This window comes from Aethalodelphis obliquidens, unplaced genomic scaffold, assembly GCF_003676395.1.
Source record: "Aethalodelphis obliquidens isolate GAN/ISIS:26980383/991018 unplaced genomic scaffold, ASM367639v1 scaffold27, whole genome shotgun sequence".
NCBI classification, from domain to species: domain Eukaryota; kingdom Metazoa; phylum Chordata; class Mammalia; order Artiodactyla; family Delphinidae; genus Aethalodelphis; species Aethalodelphis obliquidens.
Window position 1 is genome coordinate 1,862,410 of NW_020837971.1, and position 20,766 is coordinate 1,883,175.

General features: G+C 35.9%; 1 protein-coding gene across 1 annotated transcript in view; it reads left to right on the forward strand.

Moving 5' to 3' along the window:
• SEMA3C (semaphorin 3C) overlaps positions 1-20,766 on the forward strand; it is a 187,495-nt gene that overhangs the window by 153,327 nt on the left and 13,402 nt on the right. Inside the window, exons 13-15 of the mRNA XM_027123786.1 lie at positions 4,684-4,772; positions 7,753-7,794; positions 11,105-11,262. Coding sequence (XP_026979587.1) covers positions 4,684-4,772; positions 7,753-7,794; positions 11,105-11,262 — 289 coding nt within the window. The remainder of the gene's footprint in view (positions 1-4,683; positions 4,773-7,752; positions 7,795-11,104; positions 11,263-20,766) is intronic.

The window sequence follows — 20,766 nt, forward strand, 5'->3', positions numbered from 1 at the left end:
TCTTGTTGAACCAATGAGTAAAAATGGGTGGAAGACAACCCAAGTCCTTTTATTTACTTAGTAGTGAATGGTTCATCCCAAGGATACCTCAAAAGTATTTTCTATATATGGAACTGAGGTTTTGTGAGTATGTTTAGAAAAGAAACCAAAGGTGTCTACCAGGACTGCATTTTGAGAGAAATTTTCCCATTAACATAGGCCAATTTAAGGGGCAACCATGGGTGATATATATATTGGCTCCTTCCTGGTGCCATAACTGATTGAAATGACACATTAGCACTTGACAACTGATCTATCCACCAAGCCACAGTTTGCAGTGTGCTTTCATCATGACTAAATTGGACCAAATTAAATCTGCCTCTTGAGAATCTGAACTGGAGATTGTGGGAGTCTGGCAGTTTGTAAGAGGAGCAGAAATATAAAGACGTCTAGAGTAGAGCCTTGTAAATGTGTACACTACAGTTGGGATCTCTGTTTATGAGGGTCCAAGTGCTAGAGATCCTGACCAATCACCTAAGTCGTTGATCAACTAGAACTCCTGCTGTGTCTTTTAAATAGTCCCCTCAGTGCTTGCCTGGTGGCGCAGTGGTTGAGAGTCCGCCTGCTGATGCAGGGGACATGGGTTCGTGCCCCGGTCCGGGAAGATCCCACATCACGCGGAGCGGCTGGGCCTGTGAGCCATGGCCGCTGAGCCTGCGCATCCGGAGCCTGTGTTCCGGAACAGGAGAGGCCACAACAGTGAGAGGCCCGCGTACCACAAAAAAAATAAATAAATAAATAGTCCCTTCAGTGAGGTATGCATTGTGGTAAAAAAACTGCATAGTCATGTATAATTCTGAGCACCACATTTTAAATAGGCTAATCCCAAACTGCAGGGTGTTCAGAGAAAGGCAGGTAAAAATATCTGATTTTGAATTTGAATAAGATTTACTTGAATAGAGTGCTCATGCTTAGACCAGAGAAACAGAGTATGGAGGGTATAAAGATACACTTGGAGAGGATGTGAAAAAGAGATTGAGTACTGTATATTCTTGGCAGCTGTAGAAGAAAGGCCAATGGATAAAATAAACAGGGAGGTAGAGCTATTTGCATTCAACTAAAGAAGAATTTTCCAGCCTTTTGCTAACTTGTGAAAAACTGACCTTGGATAATAAAATTGTAGTGATAAGATATTGTAGATGAGATTTCATTGGATAATTAGAGATTCTTCAATTTAAAGAAAGTATCATTGTCCAGTTTTATAGAAACTTTCTTTTTTTAGAAAACTAGGCTAATTGTCAGAGGTGGACTTACCAGAAACTTTAGAATTCCTCATTTATAACTGTTTGGGAAAGGTCCAAACAACTCTGTTTTTGTGTTTATGTATTATTTTACTTAAAGAAGACCCCCCCCAAATTATAAAAGTTCAAGGTCTCATAAAATCCAATTAACAACTGTTAATAGTGATGATTCTCACAAGGATCTAAAGCTATTCCATTCATATTGAATCCACAAATTTGAGACTTCTAATTTATGTATAAAAAGCTTTAATATGTAGTATGAGAACAAATATGTTCATTTGTGACACACTGATGAAAATTGAACCAGTGTAATGAAGAACTCTGCAGATACGCTACCTCATAAAGTACCAATTCAAATCTAAATGTGGAAAAGTAAAGGAATTAAAATGCATATTTACGTTCTTGAAATGATATATTTTTATCATAGATCCAGGCACATAGTAGGCATCCAATAAATATTTGTTTCACTGTGGGGATCTTGCATTTCTATGATTTTATTTAAACTTGATTTTGAGGTAGAAACATTACCAATATTTAAATTTACTTATATTTCTGTAAGAATTTCAGATAAGTTGACATTTTACTAGGTAGAAAAATATATTTTTTAACCTTTAAATTTTTATTTTTTTACTTTTTAAAGGGAAATCTACTCATCATTACCAGCAAAACAAAAAATGACTAAAATAGGAAGGCAAACAATAAATAAAGGTGGTGTTCTATCTTTCATTTCAAATGAGTCAAAACCAAGTTTTGCATTGTCTTTTTATTAGGCCATTTTTATAGCTGCTCTTTGTGTAATATTTTATAAATGGCATGAATAAAATATGATTTTTGTGGGCTTTTTCAGAAGAAATGATGATTTATGTAGAATAATGTTCTCATAGTTAGTTAAAACGTTAGGTAAAAAAGTAGCCATTTCTCTCATTTGAGAATACTTAAAATTATTTTCAAAGCTGATAGTTTTATCTTTGGGAACTCCTGTAATCAAGATTTCCTCTCATGCAGCTTTATTTGGGGTTGTGGTTATACATTGCTTCTGCTCAGTCTCTACTCAAGAAGTGGTCATTGCTGTCATGTAGAATGGCAGTGATCCTTGCAAGCTTCAGCAGGGAACCATAAAACGCTGTTGTGACTTAAAAAAAGAGTGTGATCTTTATGATAACATGACCTAAAACAAAGATAGTTTTATGCCCTCATCTTTCACCCACCCACTCACAAAGGCACACCACACACACACACACACACACACACACAATACCACACAAATCCTGCCCTAGCTGTTATAATGTCAAGGCTTTAATTTTAGGGTTTTTGATATATTCTATTCCTGTCGAAGTTTACACTGTTCTTTGTGATGAATTGTTAATAGAAAATGGGGAACACCTTCAATCACATTTATCCATTTTCAATTGTGATGTGTCCCTGCACCATATCCCCAAATGTTTTTTCGCTTCCAATTCATACCTGCATTAATTATCTTCCAAGAAAATAGTACAGATTGGTACAGAGCTAATTCTTAGGAAGCTGAACGGTGAAACAGAGAAACTTCCAAGTTTCTTAATTACACCTAGAGCCTGCCAATCTTTAGGATTTTTGTTTATTTTTGAGTATGGCTTAAGAAGAGAATTTTAAATTACAGAGCGTAGTTTGAAACTTCAAAGATCAGGTACTTAAACTTCGCAGTCTCACAAGATTCAAGGCTTGTTCTGGCAAAATCTCTGTCGTTTTTCTGTATAAAGATTTTTATTATTATTTAGTAGGTTTTAATTTTTTAGTTTGTTAGTTGGTAAAATTTTAAAGTAGAGTTTATTTTTTATTAAGAATTATTTTATCTTCCAGTTAGGTTCATAAAATAGAAACTATAAACAATAAATAGGATCTTATATGTTAGAGTAATGCTTGCCTGTGTGATCGCCCAGCTTGAGATGTGAGACTTGAGATTAGTGGTATTGGTATTCATCACTAAATGATTCCTAGTTGTAAAGTCCTGTACAGCTCAGTTCAAGCTACCTCTTCTTAGTGACATTTCTCAACAGAATTAGAAAATGTTTTAGTATCTGTTGATGATAATGTGCCTATCCAAATTATAAATTCACAGTTATATGCTCCTACTTTAACAGTGATGACTTGATATTCATGAAGCAGCTCATTAATTATTTTAATGGAAACATATTTTGGTGAGGAAATATATTTTTACTTTCTCAGATCACTCACAAATTTGCTTTAACCCCACATTGCTAAATTTCAACTAGCTTCTTTTAAACCTAAAATTTAAGTGATTGGTAGAGTGGCATAATTATATGTTTAGAAAATGCTTATGTGACATATGAAACAATCTTAATTAAAAATCTCGACATAGGGCTTCCCTGGTGGCGCAGTGGTTGACAGTCCGCCTGTCAATGCGGGGGACGCGGGTTTGTGCTCCGGTCCGGAAGGATCCCGCGTGCCGCGGAGCGGCTGGGCCCGTGAGCCATGGCCGCTGAGCCTGCGCGTCCGGAGCCTGTGCTCCGCAACGGGAGAGGCCACAAAAGAGAGAGGCGCCCGTACCCCAAAAAAAAAAAAAAAAAAAAACTTGACATAAGTAACATTTTCTGTATATAGTACATTTATTTGGGCGTCTCTGTTTTTGGCAATCTATAATTGAGAAATACAAGTAGGTTTTTTATTTGCTTAAGTTTATTCGACTCATGTAATTTTGAAATTTTCCGTATATTTTAAAAATACCCAAAGAAACATTCCCATCTGATAAAGATAATTGTGAAAATCATAGAATTATTCTATGAATAGGTGTCCACATCTGAAATAAAGCCATAGCTATGTTTCTGCTTTGAAAATTATTTTGAATTGTGAGTGAAACATTTTACCATGTCTAAAATCTCTCACCGCTACAGGTCAAATGTCAATTTCTAGTACTAATGATTTATAATAAAATTATTATAAAAACTCATTCATAGTAATTTTTTCTCCGATAATCAAACCATTATGTGTCAATTTTAACAAAAATATGAGAGTGTCACTTTATAATGTTGGTTAGGAGGAGTAATATTCTTAAGGGCCAAACTTAAAGTTATGTATTACTATTTCAAGAATACACACTTGGTTCAGAAACAGAACTTTGAACTTCATAAGACATTTGGACATTCCTTTCTTCTCTCATAATTATGACTATACCAAATATGTGCAAAATATAAGGTGTTCCTATTCCTTTTGAATTTTCCATAATCTCAATTTAAACATATGAGATTTATAATGAAATCAGAAAATGGTAATAGCTCAATGTATGTAATCTCTTTTTTGATGACTAAGTAATTACATAAACAATATTCTAAATTCTAAGCCAGTAGTAGTCTTATGTCTAAATATCTTTGTTTCCTACATTTCGTTGTTTCTTTCTCTGATTTAGATCGAGGTACTGTGCAGAAGGTTGTTGTTCTTCCTTCTAACAGCTCTGCCAGCGGTGAGCTCATTCTGGAGGAGTTGGAAGTCTTTAAGGTTTGAACATCTATTCTATTAGCCCCAGCACACACATGATAAATGCAACTCTTTAATCTTACAATCACTTGGGGAGGGAAAAAAATTGATAAAAGATCAAATAAATGAATGTTATAAATTTTTGAGGGTAGGAAACACCAGATAAAATGAGAAATAACAAATATTCTTCTGAAGTAATTTTTAACATTTTAAGTTATCTTAGCATAAAAGAATGAGTTTTTTAGCCATCATCACAACTTGAAGAATTGTGGTCATCATTATTTTTAAAAAATGAGTTCTTGCGGTCAAGGTCCAGAAGATTTGCCATGAAAGGGCTTTTATCATTTGCTTCACAAGCCACCGAGACCCAAATTCTTCCACATTATTGATTGTTAGAAAAACTTTCTCCTATTTTTTTAGCCAGTAACTTCAAGAAAAACTGCTGTTTTCTCTTATTTTATTGCTTTCAACTCAAATGTCGCTGTAGTCAAATAAAACAAATGTTGTCTCTTAAAACTTCATGTTCTGTCTGAAATTGAGATTGCATTGTATTACTCTCTTTGTCCTTGAATTTGGGATAAAAAGAAAAAGAAAACACAACAAAAAACAGGCACATAGAAGAAAATTCAGCCCTGTAAGATGTAACCTACTGAGGGCAGAGTGCCAATTCTTTATGTGTCTGTGAGCCTGGAGAGCTGGTACATTATGTCCTGCAAATCCTTCTCTCCTTAAAGTATAGGTCATTGCAGTTTAAGTGGTCCCTCCTACCTGATTTGGAAAGATGGGTAAAGCACAGCCAGAGGATTTCAAAGAAACTTTGGTATGGAATCAATCCTACAGCAAACTTCTATTTCCAACTAAACCAATTAAGAAACAATGGCCACGGACACCAAAAGACCAGAGTCAGCCTATACTGGAGTAAAAATAGCACTTCAAAGCCCCTGGGAGCAGCCTATTGCTAGTCCAGTAAGTTGCCTTGCTTTGTTGAGTGGACTCAGAATGTATTAACTTAATATATATTCCCCCAGTCACTAAAAATATTGGATTTATAAGCACATAAGTGATCAAGATACAATGATATTAGATTTTACTAATACATTTTAAATATGAAGAACTATTTTAAAAATCAAATCAAATACAGAAACTGAGGAATTCTGGCAATTTCCCAATATGTTATTAAGGTTACAATTTTTAATGCTAGACTAACTTTGGCGTAAGGTTCCTTGTGGTTAGTGCATTAAAATTATGCTCATAAAATATTAACTATGTGCATTTAAGTGCCTTTTCTATGCCTTGCTTTGTAAAGAAATTGATTGTTTCATTGGATTAACCAAAACTGCATTTTACGTATAATATATATATAATATATTTCTTCTCATTCAATTCAATAGGGACAACTTGGATGGCCAAAATAATATAAAGTACCTTATTCAGTAGTTTTCTTGAAAATAGCAAAAAGGCCGTATTGCAGCACTCCATTTTTAATTCTGAAATATATTTTTTTGATAATAAGGAAACATTAATTAAGTGAGTTTGACACAAACATTAATTAAGTGAGTTTGATAATAAGGAAACATTAATTGAGTTTTACATATGTTCTATGGAAAGGTCGTAGAAATGAGAGTTATTCTGATCATGTGCTAATTACTTATGAGTTACGCTGGTGTTATATCATAAAGAATAAACTCTCAGTGGAAAAATGGAGTCAGTCAAAATGCATGTTGGGGGACATCAACCCAAGAGAGACTAAAGAAGTTTGAGCTTCCTTCTGGATGCGTGTGCCAGTGATTGATATGGCTAAATTGAGAGAAACAGTTACCAAATACAGTTACTGTCTTCAGCGTGGTGTTTGTGTCACATTTTCTGAGGTGAGGTGAAAATAATTGGGTGTGTATGATATACTGTGATGGGCACTTGAGGAAATAATACATTTAAACTGAAATAAATTCCTTAGCTAAGTGTTACACTGATATACTGCAGGAAACTCAATGTAAAAACCAGGCACTTTGTTTTTAAAGAGCGCAGAACCATAATATATTTTTTAATCTTCTGTTCAGAATATTTTCTGAAAATATGTCCAACTTCCCTAAACTTAATTTGAATTGGAGGTACGACTATTAGTAGTTGCCTAGGTGGATATAAATTGCAAAACTCGTTTTGTATGTGTGTATATTTCTGAATGAATGTCATGATCTGTTGCAACTGAGTATTTAAAGATATCACCATTTTCTTTTTAAAATGTTTGTAGGAACACACAACTCCAGAAAGTGAAATAATTATGGGCACAGTTGACTTTGACAGTGTGTTGCCACTTGACTTATTCAAATAAAACTTCACACATCTTTATCAGGTTATCACGAGTCTAATTTTTAATCTTTAAAAGGAACTAAAAATGTTTAAGAAGCAAAGTTAAGAATAGAGGAACTTTCAGAAAGGATGACTATTTCAGATAACTCTTAGGTTCTTTCACTAATTCACATTTATCAAAAGAGGACCTTACCTAACAATATTTCTTTGTATTCAACAAAGAGAATAAGTATGGCTCAGGCAAATACTTCTTGGCATAGCAACATTTGGCAGCTGAACAATAGTATCTTATGCAAAGTGCTGTGTTGAGGAGGGGTACCATTCCACAGCCCCCCACCCCAAGTACCCAGATCCAATCCTGAGTTATGCGCTGTGTTCAATATTCCAAGATACAGTTTTTTCAATTCTCTGAAATTTCTCAAATTTTCATTTTTTTCTAATGACTATATTGATAGATGTGTTATAATTGCCACTTTTTTTAGTTTAGGCCTATATTTGTGTAACAAATCTGTCCTTATTCCAAACAGAGGAAATGTACTTTATAGACAATTACTGCTAAACTTTGAAACTATATGTGCGTATAGAGAGAAATGATGATTTCTTGAATTTTAACAGAAACAAGAAAAGTTTTTGAACGTAAAATCTGTTTTAAGGATTATTTGAGCAACTAACAATGTTTTTCTAACTTTTTTAGAATCGTGCTCCTGTAACAACAATGAAAATTTCATCCAAAAAGGTAAAAACAACCCCATTTTTATTTTCTTTGTATATAAAAATTTTACTGTTGTGGAAGAATGTATTTTATAATTTCTGAAAATTTAATTTTACTATTAGCAAAATAATTAATACTGTTCATAGTATACCACACACTTAATTTTGATATGGAATTTAGCTTTAGTGGAAGACAAAATAGGCTTATTTTTGTACAGAAGTTCATCAGAGTAGAATATATATATATATATATATATATATATATATATGCAGCAAGATATTCCAACATTTGTATATCCTCTATTCTCAAATATTACAGTGTATGAAGCCAACCAAAATAAAAATAATCTTTCTGAAGGAAGAATTTAGCATAATGTTTGGGCTACTGTAGCATCACGAACCTTCTCAGGGACTTGGAATGAGTAATCAATCCTCTTTTGAGTTCCTGTTGCTGTCACACGTTTGAAATATGCAGTACATTCTTTTATGCTTATTTCTAAGGAAATGCTATTTTATAGGGTTTACAGGTCATTTAAAAAATCTGAATGTCTCAAATCTAAGCCATATCAGGGTTCAGGATCTGGGGAATAAATGTTTTACTATGATTATCAGAAATGTTTGATCTTCTAATTTGTGCCTTCACACGCAAATACACAATGATCATGGAGAGGAAAAGCCCAATTCCAATCTCTACATGTGCAAAACATGTACCTCTCCAGACCCCAAAGTTGCTATCTCTAAAACAAAAGTTCTAAGGGGCAGAGCAGTATAGTCAAAAATGGGGTAGGCTTCAGAATGGGACTGACATGCATTTGAACCCCAACGTGACCTTAAATTATAAACAAATTATTTTACTTCACTGACCTAAATTTCTGCCTCTGCAAGGTAATGCTTTCTCACAAATGAGTTAACTTATATAAATGACCTAAAACAAAGTGGGTCTTCGGTAACTGCTGTTTGTAAGAGCCTAAGACTTATTTTTCTTGGAATATGGAATAAAGGTTTTATGTGTTGGCATAACTGATGATATAACTTTAGTGTTCTTCACCATATTTGGTCTGTTACAGATAAAGAAGTATTCCACAGTTAGTCTCGTACTCTTTTCACTTGACTAAATTTTATGAAGAAAAATAAATAGGGTACAAGGGAGCTAAAGATCTCATCTGTAAAAATGTTTGTATGGTGCATAACAAACATTTTCCCAAGTAACCAGAAGCCATTTGTCATTTTCCCCAGTGTCCTAGGGAGCTGATCCCAAGTCAGAATTGTCTTTGAAGTCAGCATGGAATCCCTTTGTTTACAGTAGTTTAATGGAAGGAGAAAGTATCAGAGCAAGATTCAAAATGGACACAAAGCCATTTGTGTGACATAGTAGTACAGTATACAATTATAGGTTTCAGCTCATAATTCAACTGGTGAACTTGTAATACACAATCCATTCCATTAAATTGCAGTGTACAGCACAAACTTACACTGGAAAGACTGAGTATTGAATTTGTTTCAACATCTTATATTGTAGGTAATTTAAAATGTTTAATTAAAGCAATTAGATTCAGGGCAAGGTAATTGTTTGATTTGGGGGAGAATTCACTTACACAACTACGTATTGAATTATATTTTCAGTGTGAAAGAACTACAAATTGCCAATGGTATTTTATATATATTTAAATTCCACGAATTTAGTACCTACTCTAATGCTCAAACTAAAAATTTTACTTTTCTTTTTATGCTCCTTTATTCTCTAATTTATCCTTGCATTCCATATAGCAGAAAATAGATTAATAAAAAAGATAATTTCTAGAATGGAATTACCTGTATCCTTTCCTCAAATAAACAAGTTTCCCTGAAATATTTTAATGAGGTTGATGCATTCACTGTATTATTTATTAATGTACTCAATGAACATTTATTTCAAATATTTCTAGAGAAATGATTATCGTCAAAACATGCAGTTGTTTTCTTATAGCTTGAATGTCTCAAATGGGGATCAGTAATTTTCAGCCTATTTTCTGAAAAATTCATTGATCTGAATAAAATAATTATTTTATATTACATGTGCTAGTCTGAGATGTGATTCAAATGATTAATTAGAATTGAAAATGTATAAATTGCTAGCTTGTTCATTGGTAGTTTACTAATACTATTGCTTAATATTCATTAAGCGTTTAGGTGCCAGAAGCTATTCTAAGCATTTTATGTGGAGTTAGCCCTTATATTTAGTTCTTACATAAAATCTATAGAGTAAGTGCTATATTGTCTCAGTCTTACCAAAGAGGAAGCTGAGATTCAGAAAAGTTAACCAGCAAATTTGTGGTAGCTGGGATCTGAATCTCAGAGATGTGCCTCCAGAACCTGATAGACCAATGGTGCCCTCACTGATTTAATTTTAAATCTACATATAATTTTTAAATTTATATATAATTTTTAAATATAATTTATATATAATATTTAAATTTATATATAATTTCTAAATTTATATACATACAGACACACACACATATGTGTGCACATGTGCATGTATTCAAGTTCCAGCTTAGAAATTCTATGTTAACTTGAATTATATATTATCAGTCCTTTGTAAAATAAGGACTGTGAATTAGAAACATCCCTTCAACTCCTGAGAACTGCTTTATGCACAGCTAAAAGAGTTGGAGAAATAATCATAATAAGCTCTTGCCACTGTACAAATGAAGGAGGATGAAATCTTTATTTATGACTTAGGCTGCTGAAGATCTTGAGATCATACAGAAAGTTTAAAACATGTCTAAATATAAATACTTACAGTCTTCTAAATAATTTTAAAATTGCTCTCAGTAATAAGTCACTTTCAAAGGCATGTGAAATTTTTTTTAATCTAATATTTTTATCTAATATTTACCATCTATTTTTTCTAAACATAAAAGTGCCCTTTATTTTAGACTCTACTTTTTCAAATTTACAAGGTAATGGTTTGCCAGACTTGAAGAATAAGAAAGCTGCCTTGTGCTTTGCCAAGAGACAGCATTCAAAGAAAAAAGGCAAACATCATAATTTAAATCTGTAATACATTAGCTCAAATCTGAGAGAACAATGAATCCCAATGTCTAAAATACATTACCATTCTACATGGTACTCTGAACTTTTTTTTTAAACAGGAAAGTGGTAATGTTATAGGCATATTAACGTAGGAAAATTCTATTTATTTTGGCTTTATACCCTTCTGTACTTTGCTTCTTGTTTTTAGTCTATTTCAAAATGAATCCAAGGGTTTGTGGGCATATATTATATTGTGTTCCTGCTGGAAGTCCACTTTTAACTTCCACATCTGAAATAAATCACCATCATTCTTCTAATAGCAACAGTTGTATGTGAGCTCCAATGAAGGACTTTCCCAAGTATCTCTGCATCGCTGCCACATCTACGGTACAGCCTGTGCTGACTGCTGCCTGGCAAGAGACCCTTACTGCGCCTGGGATGGCCATGCTTGCTCTAGGTTCTATCCAACCGGGAAACGGTGAGTATTAATATTCAGCTGAAAATCAAAATTGACATCATCAGACAATTAAGCAATGCTCCACATTATTAAAATCAGTTCTATTGCAGTACTCTGTAAAATGATACTAAAAGTAGTAGCTAGGTTTAGCACCATATGTAGTCTTTGAATAAAGAAAATGGCCATTCATAGAAAACAAACTTATGGTTACCAAGGGAGACAGAGGGGTGGGGGTTGGGAGGAGATAAATTAGGAGTTTGCGATTAACATATTAAAAAAAACAGCAACAACAAAACAGAAAATGGCCCTGCTTTATAACTTGAGATTCTCACAGACATATTAGAATGCAGTACTTTGGAAAAATTCCTTTCTCCTTTTAACATTCCTCTGCAACACAATCCGCACCTCAAATATTTCAAGCAGCATTTAACTCTCACATTACCTAATTTTTATCTTTTTTGTTTTATATGCTTCAGATATCCTTAAATCTAACTTTCCTAGGATTTCCCTGGCCGCTTAATTCCCCTGTAATCAAATGGTTGTCCTACTTCAGGCAACAGGAGCATCGCTCCAGAGTAGGTACCATGAACACTTTCAAAACCTTGATGACCATGCTTTACCCCTTAGAATGGTGAGTGCATGACTGCTGGTTAGATTAAGAGGTTAAGGCAGTCTGAGGCATAGTGCCTTTTACCCAAGAGAAGACTTAGGCAGGAAACTCTGAACCAACTTGCACCAAGTTGGAAGGAAACACCAGTAGTGAAATTATAGAACAAAGAATAAGCAGAATTTAGGATTAACCAAGGTCACAGCTATTTTCAGTCAAAATTTGATATGGGTCATAATGGGTGACAGGAGGAAACCCTATAAAACACAGGTCATCAGGAGAGAGCAAATAGGACCAGCCTTGAGCACCAGTGATATTTCAAGTAAAATCACTGGGGTGATGGTGTTTTATACCTCCTTTATTCTCTGTTAAAGATATAGGCCTGGGCTTCCCTGGTGGCGCAGTGGTTGAGAGTCCGCCTGCCGATGCAGGGGACACGGGTTCGTGCCCCGGTCCGGGAAGATCCCACATGCCACGGAGCAGCTGGGCCCGTGAGCCATGGCTGCTGAGCCTGCACATCCGGAGCCTGTGCTCCTCAATGGGAGAGACCACAACAGTGAGAGGCCCGCATACCACAAAACTAACAAACAACAACAAAAAAGATATAGGCCTTTAAAGACTTGACAGATTAAAACAACCCTAGCACTTCTGCATATCAAGATTATTCTAATCTTTTTATCTATTACTTCAATAAATTTGTATCATGAGACAATTATTTGCCAGGCAGTATTCTAGAGCTAGGCATATAACAGGAAAAAAACTAACAACAAAAGGACAAAAATCTCTGCCTTAGGGATAATAAGTTCTAGAGGGGGAATACAGACAATTAACAAATAAAGAAAGAAACCCCCCAGTATATCAAATAATGATAAGACCTATAACTTTTATAAGAGCAGGGAAAGGAGATAGGGCATGTGGAAGCAGGGGATTGCATTGTTAAATGGGTGGGCAGGGGAGGCCTTACTGAAGGTATATTTGAACAAAGGCTTGAATGTGATGATGAATGATACCATGAGGTGATACCACCATTATTCGGGAGAACAGCATTTCGGAGAGAGGGGCCAGAAATCCTTAAAGCTTAAGTGTGCCAGGATTGTCCAAAAATCAACACCAAGACTAATGGGACAATACTGGAATGAGAAAAAAAAAGGGTAGGGAGAAAAAAAAAGGGTAGGAAGAAAAGGGATCAGAATGCCAGATGACGTAGGACTTAGTAAATCATTGAAGGTCCTTTATTTAGAGTTAAATGGGAAACTGCTGAGAGTTTTTGTGCTCAGGAGTGATATTATTTGACTTTTGGTTTAAAAAGATCGTCTGGTTGGGTTTGGCTGTGATTGAAGTCTTGAGATGGGAAGAAGATGTGGGAAAGAAGAAATAGAAGCTGCAAGACAGTTAGGCTACTAACTAATGATCCAAGTGAGATACAATGTTGGCTTGCAAAGGGATGATAGAAGTGGAGGTAGCCAAAAGTGGTCTGATTCTGAATAGGGTTCAAGGGTTCACAGAATCTGCTGACATATTACATGTAGGGATGTTAGAGAAATAGAGGACTCAAAAATGAGCAAGTTTTCAGAACTGAGCATCAGAAGTATGTACATGTCATTTCCTGAGAAAGAGAAGACTGTGGAAGGAGCAGGTTTGTGGAGAGAAAAATAATGTTAAGTTAATGCTGCCTATGAGATATTCAAGTGGAGATGTTGTGTAGGCAATTAGAAATATGAATCTGGAGTAGGGAAAACTGGCCTGGATAATTTCAAAGTCTACAGATTAAAGGTAACCCCTATCAAAATTCCAATGACATTTTTCACAGAAATAGAACACGCAATCCTAAAGTTTGTATGGAACCACAAAAGACCCTGAATATCCACAGGAATCTTGAGGAAGAAGAAAAAGCTGATTGAATCATGCTCCCTGACTTTAGACTATACTACAAAGCTAGAGTAATCAGAACAGTATGGCATTGGCATAAAAACAGGCACATAGATCAAGGGAAGAGACGAGAGCCCAGAAACAAACCCAAGCATATATACTCAATTAATTTACAACCAAGGAGCCAAAAATATACAATGTGGAATGGACAGGCGCTTCAATAAACAGTATTGAGAAAACTGAACAGCCACATGCAAAAGAATGAAACTAGACTACTCTCGTACACCACACCCAAATATTTACTCAAAATGAACTGAAGACTTAAACATAAGACGTGAAACCACAAAACTCCTGAAAGAAAATGTAGGTAGTAAGCTCATTGATATGTCTTGGTGATTAGTTCTTGGATCTGACTCCAAAAGCAAAAGTAATGAAAGCAAGAATAAACAAGTGGGACTATATCAAACTAAAATGCTTCTGCACAGCAAAGAAATCCATCAACAAAATGAAAAGGCAACCTTCTGAATGGGAGAAAATATTTGCAAAACATATATCCTATAAGGGGTTATTATCCAAAATGTATAAAGAGGAGGCGGAGTCAAGATGGCCGTGTGCGAAGATGCAGAGTTAGTGTCTCCCCACAACTAGGGCACCTGCTGGCCACTGGTGGGGGACTCTGATGCTGAAGGAGATGGGAGGAACCCCAAAGTGAATCAGCAGGACGTAGGGGGACTGAGGGGATAGAAGAAGTGGAAGCCAGATAGGATCTGTGCCCCTGAGGCCAAGGAGATCAGGAGAGGCAGGCAGGAGGGGCCCTCCCAGACCAGAGGAGCAGGAGACGAGAGGACAGCATTTCCCTGCCCACTCATGCCCAAGAAGCCTGCTGGGATCCCAGGTGAGGTCCCCCGCCCTCTGAGAACAGGGGTGGGGGGCACACCTGGGCCCCTTCTGTTCCATTGAGCCTAAGCCCCACACCCCCATAGCCCCCAGGGACTTTTCCAGCCTTGGCTGTGGAAGGCAGGGCCTAAGCAAGGGCGAGGTTTGGCCCCACCCACCGCCCAAACCCCGCCCTTGCTTAGGCCCTGCCTTCCACAGCCAAGGCCTTCCTCCCCCCCTTTTTTTTCTTTTCCCTCCTTCTCTTTTTTACTGTTGTAGTACTAATGTACCTTCCAGTTGTTGATTCATCTATATTTTTACTTTTATATTCTTCCTAACATATCTGTTAGTTTCCTAGTCTAATTTTATTTTTTACTTTGCTATTATTCTTTTTTTTTTTTTTTTTTTTTTGCCACCCCAGGTGTTTTGCGGGATCTTGGTTCACAAACCCAGGGCTGGGCCAAAGCTCCTGCAGTGGGAGCTCTGAGTCCGAACAACTGGACTAACAGAGAACCTCAGATCCTAGGGAATATTCATCAGAGTGAGGTCTCGCAGAGTTCCTTGTCTCAGCACCAAGACCCAGCTCTACCCAATAGCCGAAAAACTCCAGTGTTGGAAGCCTCAGGCCAAACAACCAGTAAGATAGGAACACAATCCCACTCATAAAAAAAAAAAAAAAATGACACAGCAAAAAAATATGTCACAAATGAAGGAGCAAGGTAAAAACCTACAAGACCAAATAAATGAAGAGGAAATAGGCAATCTACCTGAAAAAGAATTCAGAGTAATGATAGTAAAGATGATCCAGAATCTCAGAAATAGAATGGAGGCACGGATTGAGAAAATATAAGCAATGTTTAACAAAGATCTACAAGAACTAAAGAACAAACAAACAGAGATGAACAACACAATAACTGAATTGAAAAATGCACTAGAAGGAATCAATAACGGAATAACTGAGGCAGAAGAACGAATAAGTGAGCTGAAAGACAAAATTGTGGAAATAACTTCCAAGGAGCAGAATAAAGAAAAAGGAATGAAAAGAATTGAAGACAATCTCAGAGACCTCCAGGACAGCACTAAACACACCAACATTCAAATTATAAGGGTCCCAGAAGAAAAAAAAAAAAAGAAAGGGTCTGAGAAAATATTTGAAGAGATTATAGTTGAAAACTTCCCTAACATGGGAAAGGTAATAGTCACCCAAGTCCAGGAAGCACAGAGACTCCCATACAGAATAAACCCTAGGAAAGATACACCAAGACACATATTAATCAAACCAACAAAGATTAAATTCAAAGAAAAAATATTAAAAGCAGCAAGGAAAAAACAAAAAAACAACATACAAAGGAATCCCCATAAAGTTATCAGCTCATTTTTCAGCGGAAATTCTGCAGGACAGAAGGGAGTGGCAGGATATACTTAAAGTGATGAAAGAGAAAAACCTACAATCAAGATTACTCTACCCAGCAAGGATCTCCTTCAGATTCGATGCAGAAGTGAAAAGCTTTTCAGAAAAGCAAAAGCTAAGAGAATTCAGCACCATGAAACCAGCTTTAGAACAAATGCTAAAGAAACTTCTCTGAGCAGGAAACACAAGAAAAGAAAAAGACCCACAAAAACAAACCCAAAACAATTAAGAAAATGGTCATAGGAACATATGTATCAATAATAACCTTGAATGTAAATGGATTAAATGACCCAACCAAAAGACACAGACTGGCTGAAAGGATACAAAAACATGACCTATATATATGCTGTCTACAAGAGACCCACTTCAGACCTAGGGACATATACAGACTGAAAGTGAAGATATGGAAAAAGATATTCCATGAAAATGGAAATCAAAAGAAAGCTGGAGTAGCAATACTCATATCAGATAAAATATACTTTACAATAAAGACTGTTACAAGAGATAAGGAGGGACACTACATAATGATCAAAGGATCAATCCAAGAAGAAGATATAACAATTATAAATGTTTATGCACCCAACATAGGAGCACCTCAATACTTAAGGCAAATGCTTAACAACCATGAAAGGAGAAATCAACAGTAACACAATAATAGTAAGGGACTTTAACACCCCACTTACACCAATGGACAGATCATCCAAACAGAAAATAAATAAGGAAATACAAGCTTTAAGTGACACAATAGACCAGATAGATCTAGCTGATATTTATAGAACATTCCACCCAAAAGTGGCAGAATACACTTTCTTCTCAAGTGCACATAGAACATTGTCCAGGATAGATCATATCTTGGGTCTCAAATCAAGACTTGGAAAATTTAAGAAAATTGAAATCATATTGAGCATCTTTTCTGACCACAATGCTATGAGATTGGAAATCAATTACAGGAAAAAAATGTAAAAAACACAAATACATGGAGGCTAAACAGTGCGCTACTAAATAACCGAGAGATCACTGAAGAAATCAAAGAAGAAATAAAAAAATACATAGAAACAAATGATAATGAAAACACGACAACCCAAAACCTATGGGCCACAGCAAAAGCAGTTCTAAGAGGGAAGTTTATAGCAATACAATCTCACCTCAAGAAACAAGAAAAATCTCAAATAAACAATCTAACCTTACACTTAAAACAACTAGAGAAAGAAGAACAAAGAAAACCTAAAGTCAGTAGAAGGAAAGAAATCATAAAGATCAGATCAGAAATAAATGAAACAGAAATGAAGAAAACAATAGCAAAAATCAATAAAACTAAAAGTTGGTTCTCTGAGAAGATAAACAAAATTGATAAACCCTTAGCTAGACTCATCAAGAAAAAAATGGAGAGGAAGTAAGTCAATAAAAATAGAAGTGAAAAAGGAGAAATCACAACTGACACTGCAGAAATACAAAGGATTATAGACACTACTACAAACAACTATATGCCAATAAAATGGACAACCACAAGGAAATGGACAAATTCTTGGAAAGGTACAATTTTCCAAGACTGAACCAGGAAGAATAAGAAAATATAAAAAGAACTATCACAAGTAATGAAATTGAAACCGTAATTAAAAATCTTCCAACAAAAAAAAGTCCAGGACCAGATGGCTTCACAGGAGAAATCTATCAAACTTTTAGAGAAGAGCTAACACCTAACCTTCTCAAACTCTTCCAAAAAATTGCAGAGGGAGAAACACTCCCAAATTCATTCTATGAAGCCACCATCACCCTGATACAAAACCAGAAAAAGATATCACAAAAAAAGAAAATTATAGACCAATATCACTGATGAACATAGATGCAAAAATCCTGGACAGGGCTTCCCTGGTGGCGCAGTGGTTGGGAGTCTGCCTGCCGATGCAGGGGACACCGGTTCGTGCCCCGGTCTGGAAAGATTCCACATGCCACAGAGCAGCTAGGCCCGTGAGCCATGGCCGCTGAGCCTGCGCGTCCAGAGCCTGTGCTCCGCAGCGGGAGAGGCCACAACAGTGAGAGGCCCGCGTACGGCAAAAAAAAAAAAAAAAAAAAAAAAAAAAAAAATCCTGGACAAAATACTAGAAAACAGAATCCAATAACACATTAAACGGATCATACACCATGATCAAGTGGGATTTATCACAGGGATGCAAGGATTCTTCAATATACGCAAATCAATCAATGTGATACACCACATTAACAAATTAAGGAATAAAAACCATATGATCATCTCAATAGATGCAGTAAAAGCTTTTGACACAATTCAACATCATTTATGATAAATGCTCTCCAGAAAATGGGCATAGAGGGAACCTACCTCAACATAATAAAGGCCATATATGACAAACCCACAGCAAACATCATACTCAATGGTGAAAAATTGAAAGCATTTCCACTAAGATCAGGTATGAGATAAGGGTGTCCACTCTCACCACTCTTATTCAACATAGTTTTGAAAGTCCCAGCCACAGCAATCAGAGAAGAAAAAGAAATAAAAGGAATACAAATTGGAAAAGAAGAAGTAAAACTGTTACTGTTTGCTGATGACATGATACTATACATAGAAAATCCTAAAGATGCCACCAGAAAACTACTAGAACTAATCATGAATCTGCTAAGGTTGCAGGATACAAAATTAATGCACAGAAATCTCTGGCATTCTTACACATCAACAATGAAAAATCAGAAAGAGAAATTAAGGAAACAATCCCATTCATCATTGCAACAAAAAGAATAAAATACCTAGGAATAAACTGCCTAAGGAGGCAAAAGACTGGTACTCAGAAAACTGTAAAACACTGAAGAAAGAAATCAAAGATGACAAAAACAAATGGAGAAATATACCATGTTCTTGGATTGGAAGAATCAATATTATGAAAATGACTGTACTATCCAAAGCAATCTACAGATTCAATGCAATCCCTATTGAACTACCAATGGCATTCTTCACAGAATTAGAACAAAAATTTTTACAATTTGTATGGAAACAGAAAAGACCCTGAATAGCCAAAGCAATCTTGAGAAAGAAAAAGGGAGTTGGAGGAATCAGGCTCCCTGACTTCAAACTATACCACGAAGCTACAGCAACCAAGACAGTATGGTACTGGCACAAAAACAGAAACATAGATCAATGGAACAGATAGAAAGCCCAGAGATAAATCCATGTACCTATGGTCAACTAGTCTATGACAAAGGAGGCAAGGATATACAATGGAGAAAAGACAGTCTCTTCAATAAGTGGTGCTGGGGAAACTGGAAAGCTACATGTAAAAGAATGAAATTAGAACACTCCCTAACACCATACACAATAATAAACTCAAAATGGATTAAAGACTTAAATGTAAGACCAGATACTATAAAACTCTTAGGGAAAACATAGGAAAAACACTCTTTGACATAAACCACAGCAAGATCTTTTTTGACACACCTCCTAGAGTAATGGAAATAAAAACAAAAATAAACAAATGGGACCTAATGAAACTTAAAAGCTTTTGCACAGCAAAGGAAACTATAAACAAGACAAAAAGAGAACCCTCAGAGTGGGAGAAAATATTTGCAAATGAAACAACAGACAAACGAGTAGTCTCCAAAATATACAAACAGCTCATGGAGCTCAATATCAAAAAACAATCCAGTTAAAAAATTGGCGGAAGACCAAAATAGACATTTCTCCAAGGAAGACATACAGATGGCCAAGAGGCACATGGAACGATGTTCAACATCACTAATTATTAGAGAAGTGCAAATCAAAACTACAATGAGGTATCACCTCACACTGGTTAGAGTGGGCATCATCAGAAAATCTACAAACAACAAATGCTGGAGAGGGTGTAGAGAAAAGGGAACCCTCCTGCACTGCTGGTGGGAATGTAAACTGATACAACCACTATGGAGAACAGTATGGGGGTTCCTTAAAATACTAAAAATAGAACCACCATATGACCCAGCAATCCCACTACTGGGCATATACCCTGAGAAAACCATAATTCAAAAAGAGACATGTACCACAATGTTCATTGCAGCACTATTTACAATAGCCAGGACATGGAAGCAACCTACATGTCCATCCACAGATGAATGGATAAGGAGATGTGGCACATATATACAATGGAATATTACTCAGCCATAAAAAGAAATGAAATTGAATTATTTGTAGTGAGGTGGATGGACCTAGAGTCTGTCATATAGAGTGAAGCAAGTCAGAAAGAGAAAAACAAATACCTTATGTTAACGTATATATGTGGAATCTAAAAAAAAAAAAAATGGTACTGATGAACCTAGTTTCAGGGCAGAAATAAAGAGGTAGATATAGAAAATGGACTTAAGGACATGGGGTCAGAGGGCGAAGCTGGGGCGACGTGAGAGTAGCATCAACATATATACACTACCGAATGTGAAATAGTTGGCTGATGGGAAGCAGCAGCATAGCACAAGGAGATCGGCTCAGTGGTTTGCAATGACCTAGAGGGGGTGGGATAGGGAAGAGGGGTGGGAGCCTCAAGAGGGAGGGGATATTGGGACATGTGTATGCATATGGCTGATTTGCTTTGTTGTGCAACAGAAACTAACACAGTATTGTGAAGCAATTATACTCCAATAAAGATCTATTAAAAAAAAGTATAAAGAATTCATACCACTCGATAGCAAAAATACAAATAATTTGATTAAAAATGGTCAGAAGATCTGAACAGACATTTTCCAAGGAGACATACAGATAAACAAGGGGCACATGAAAAGATGT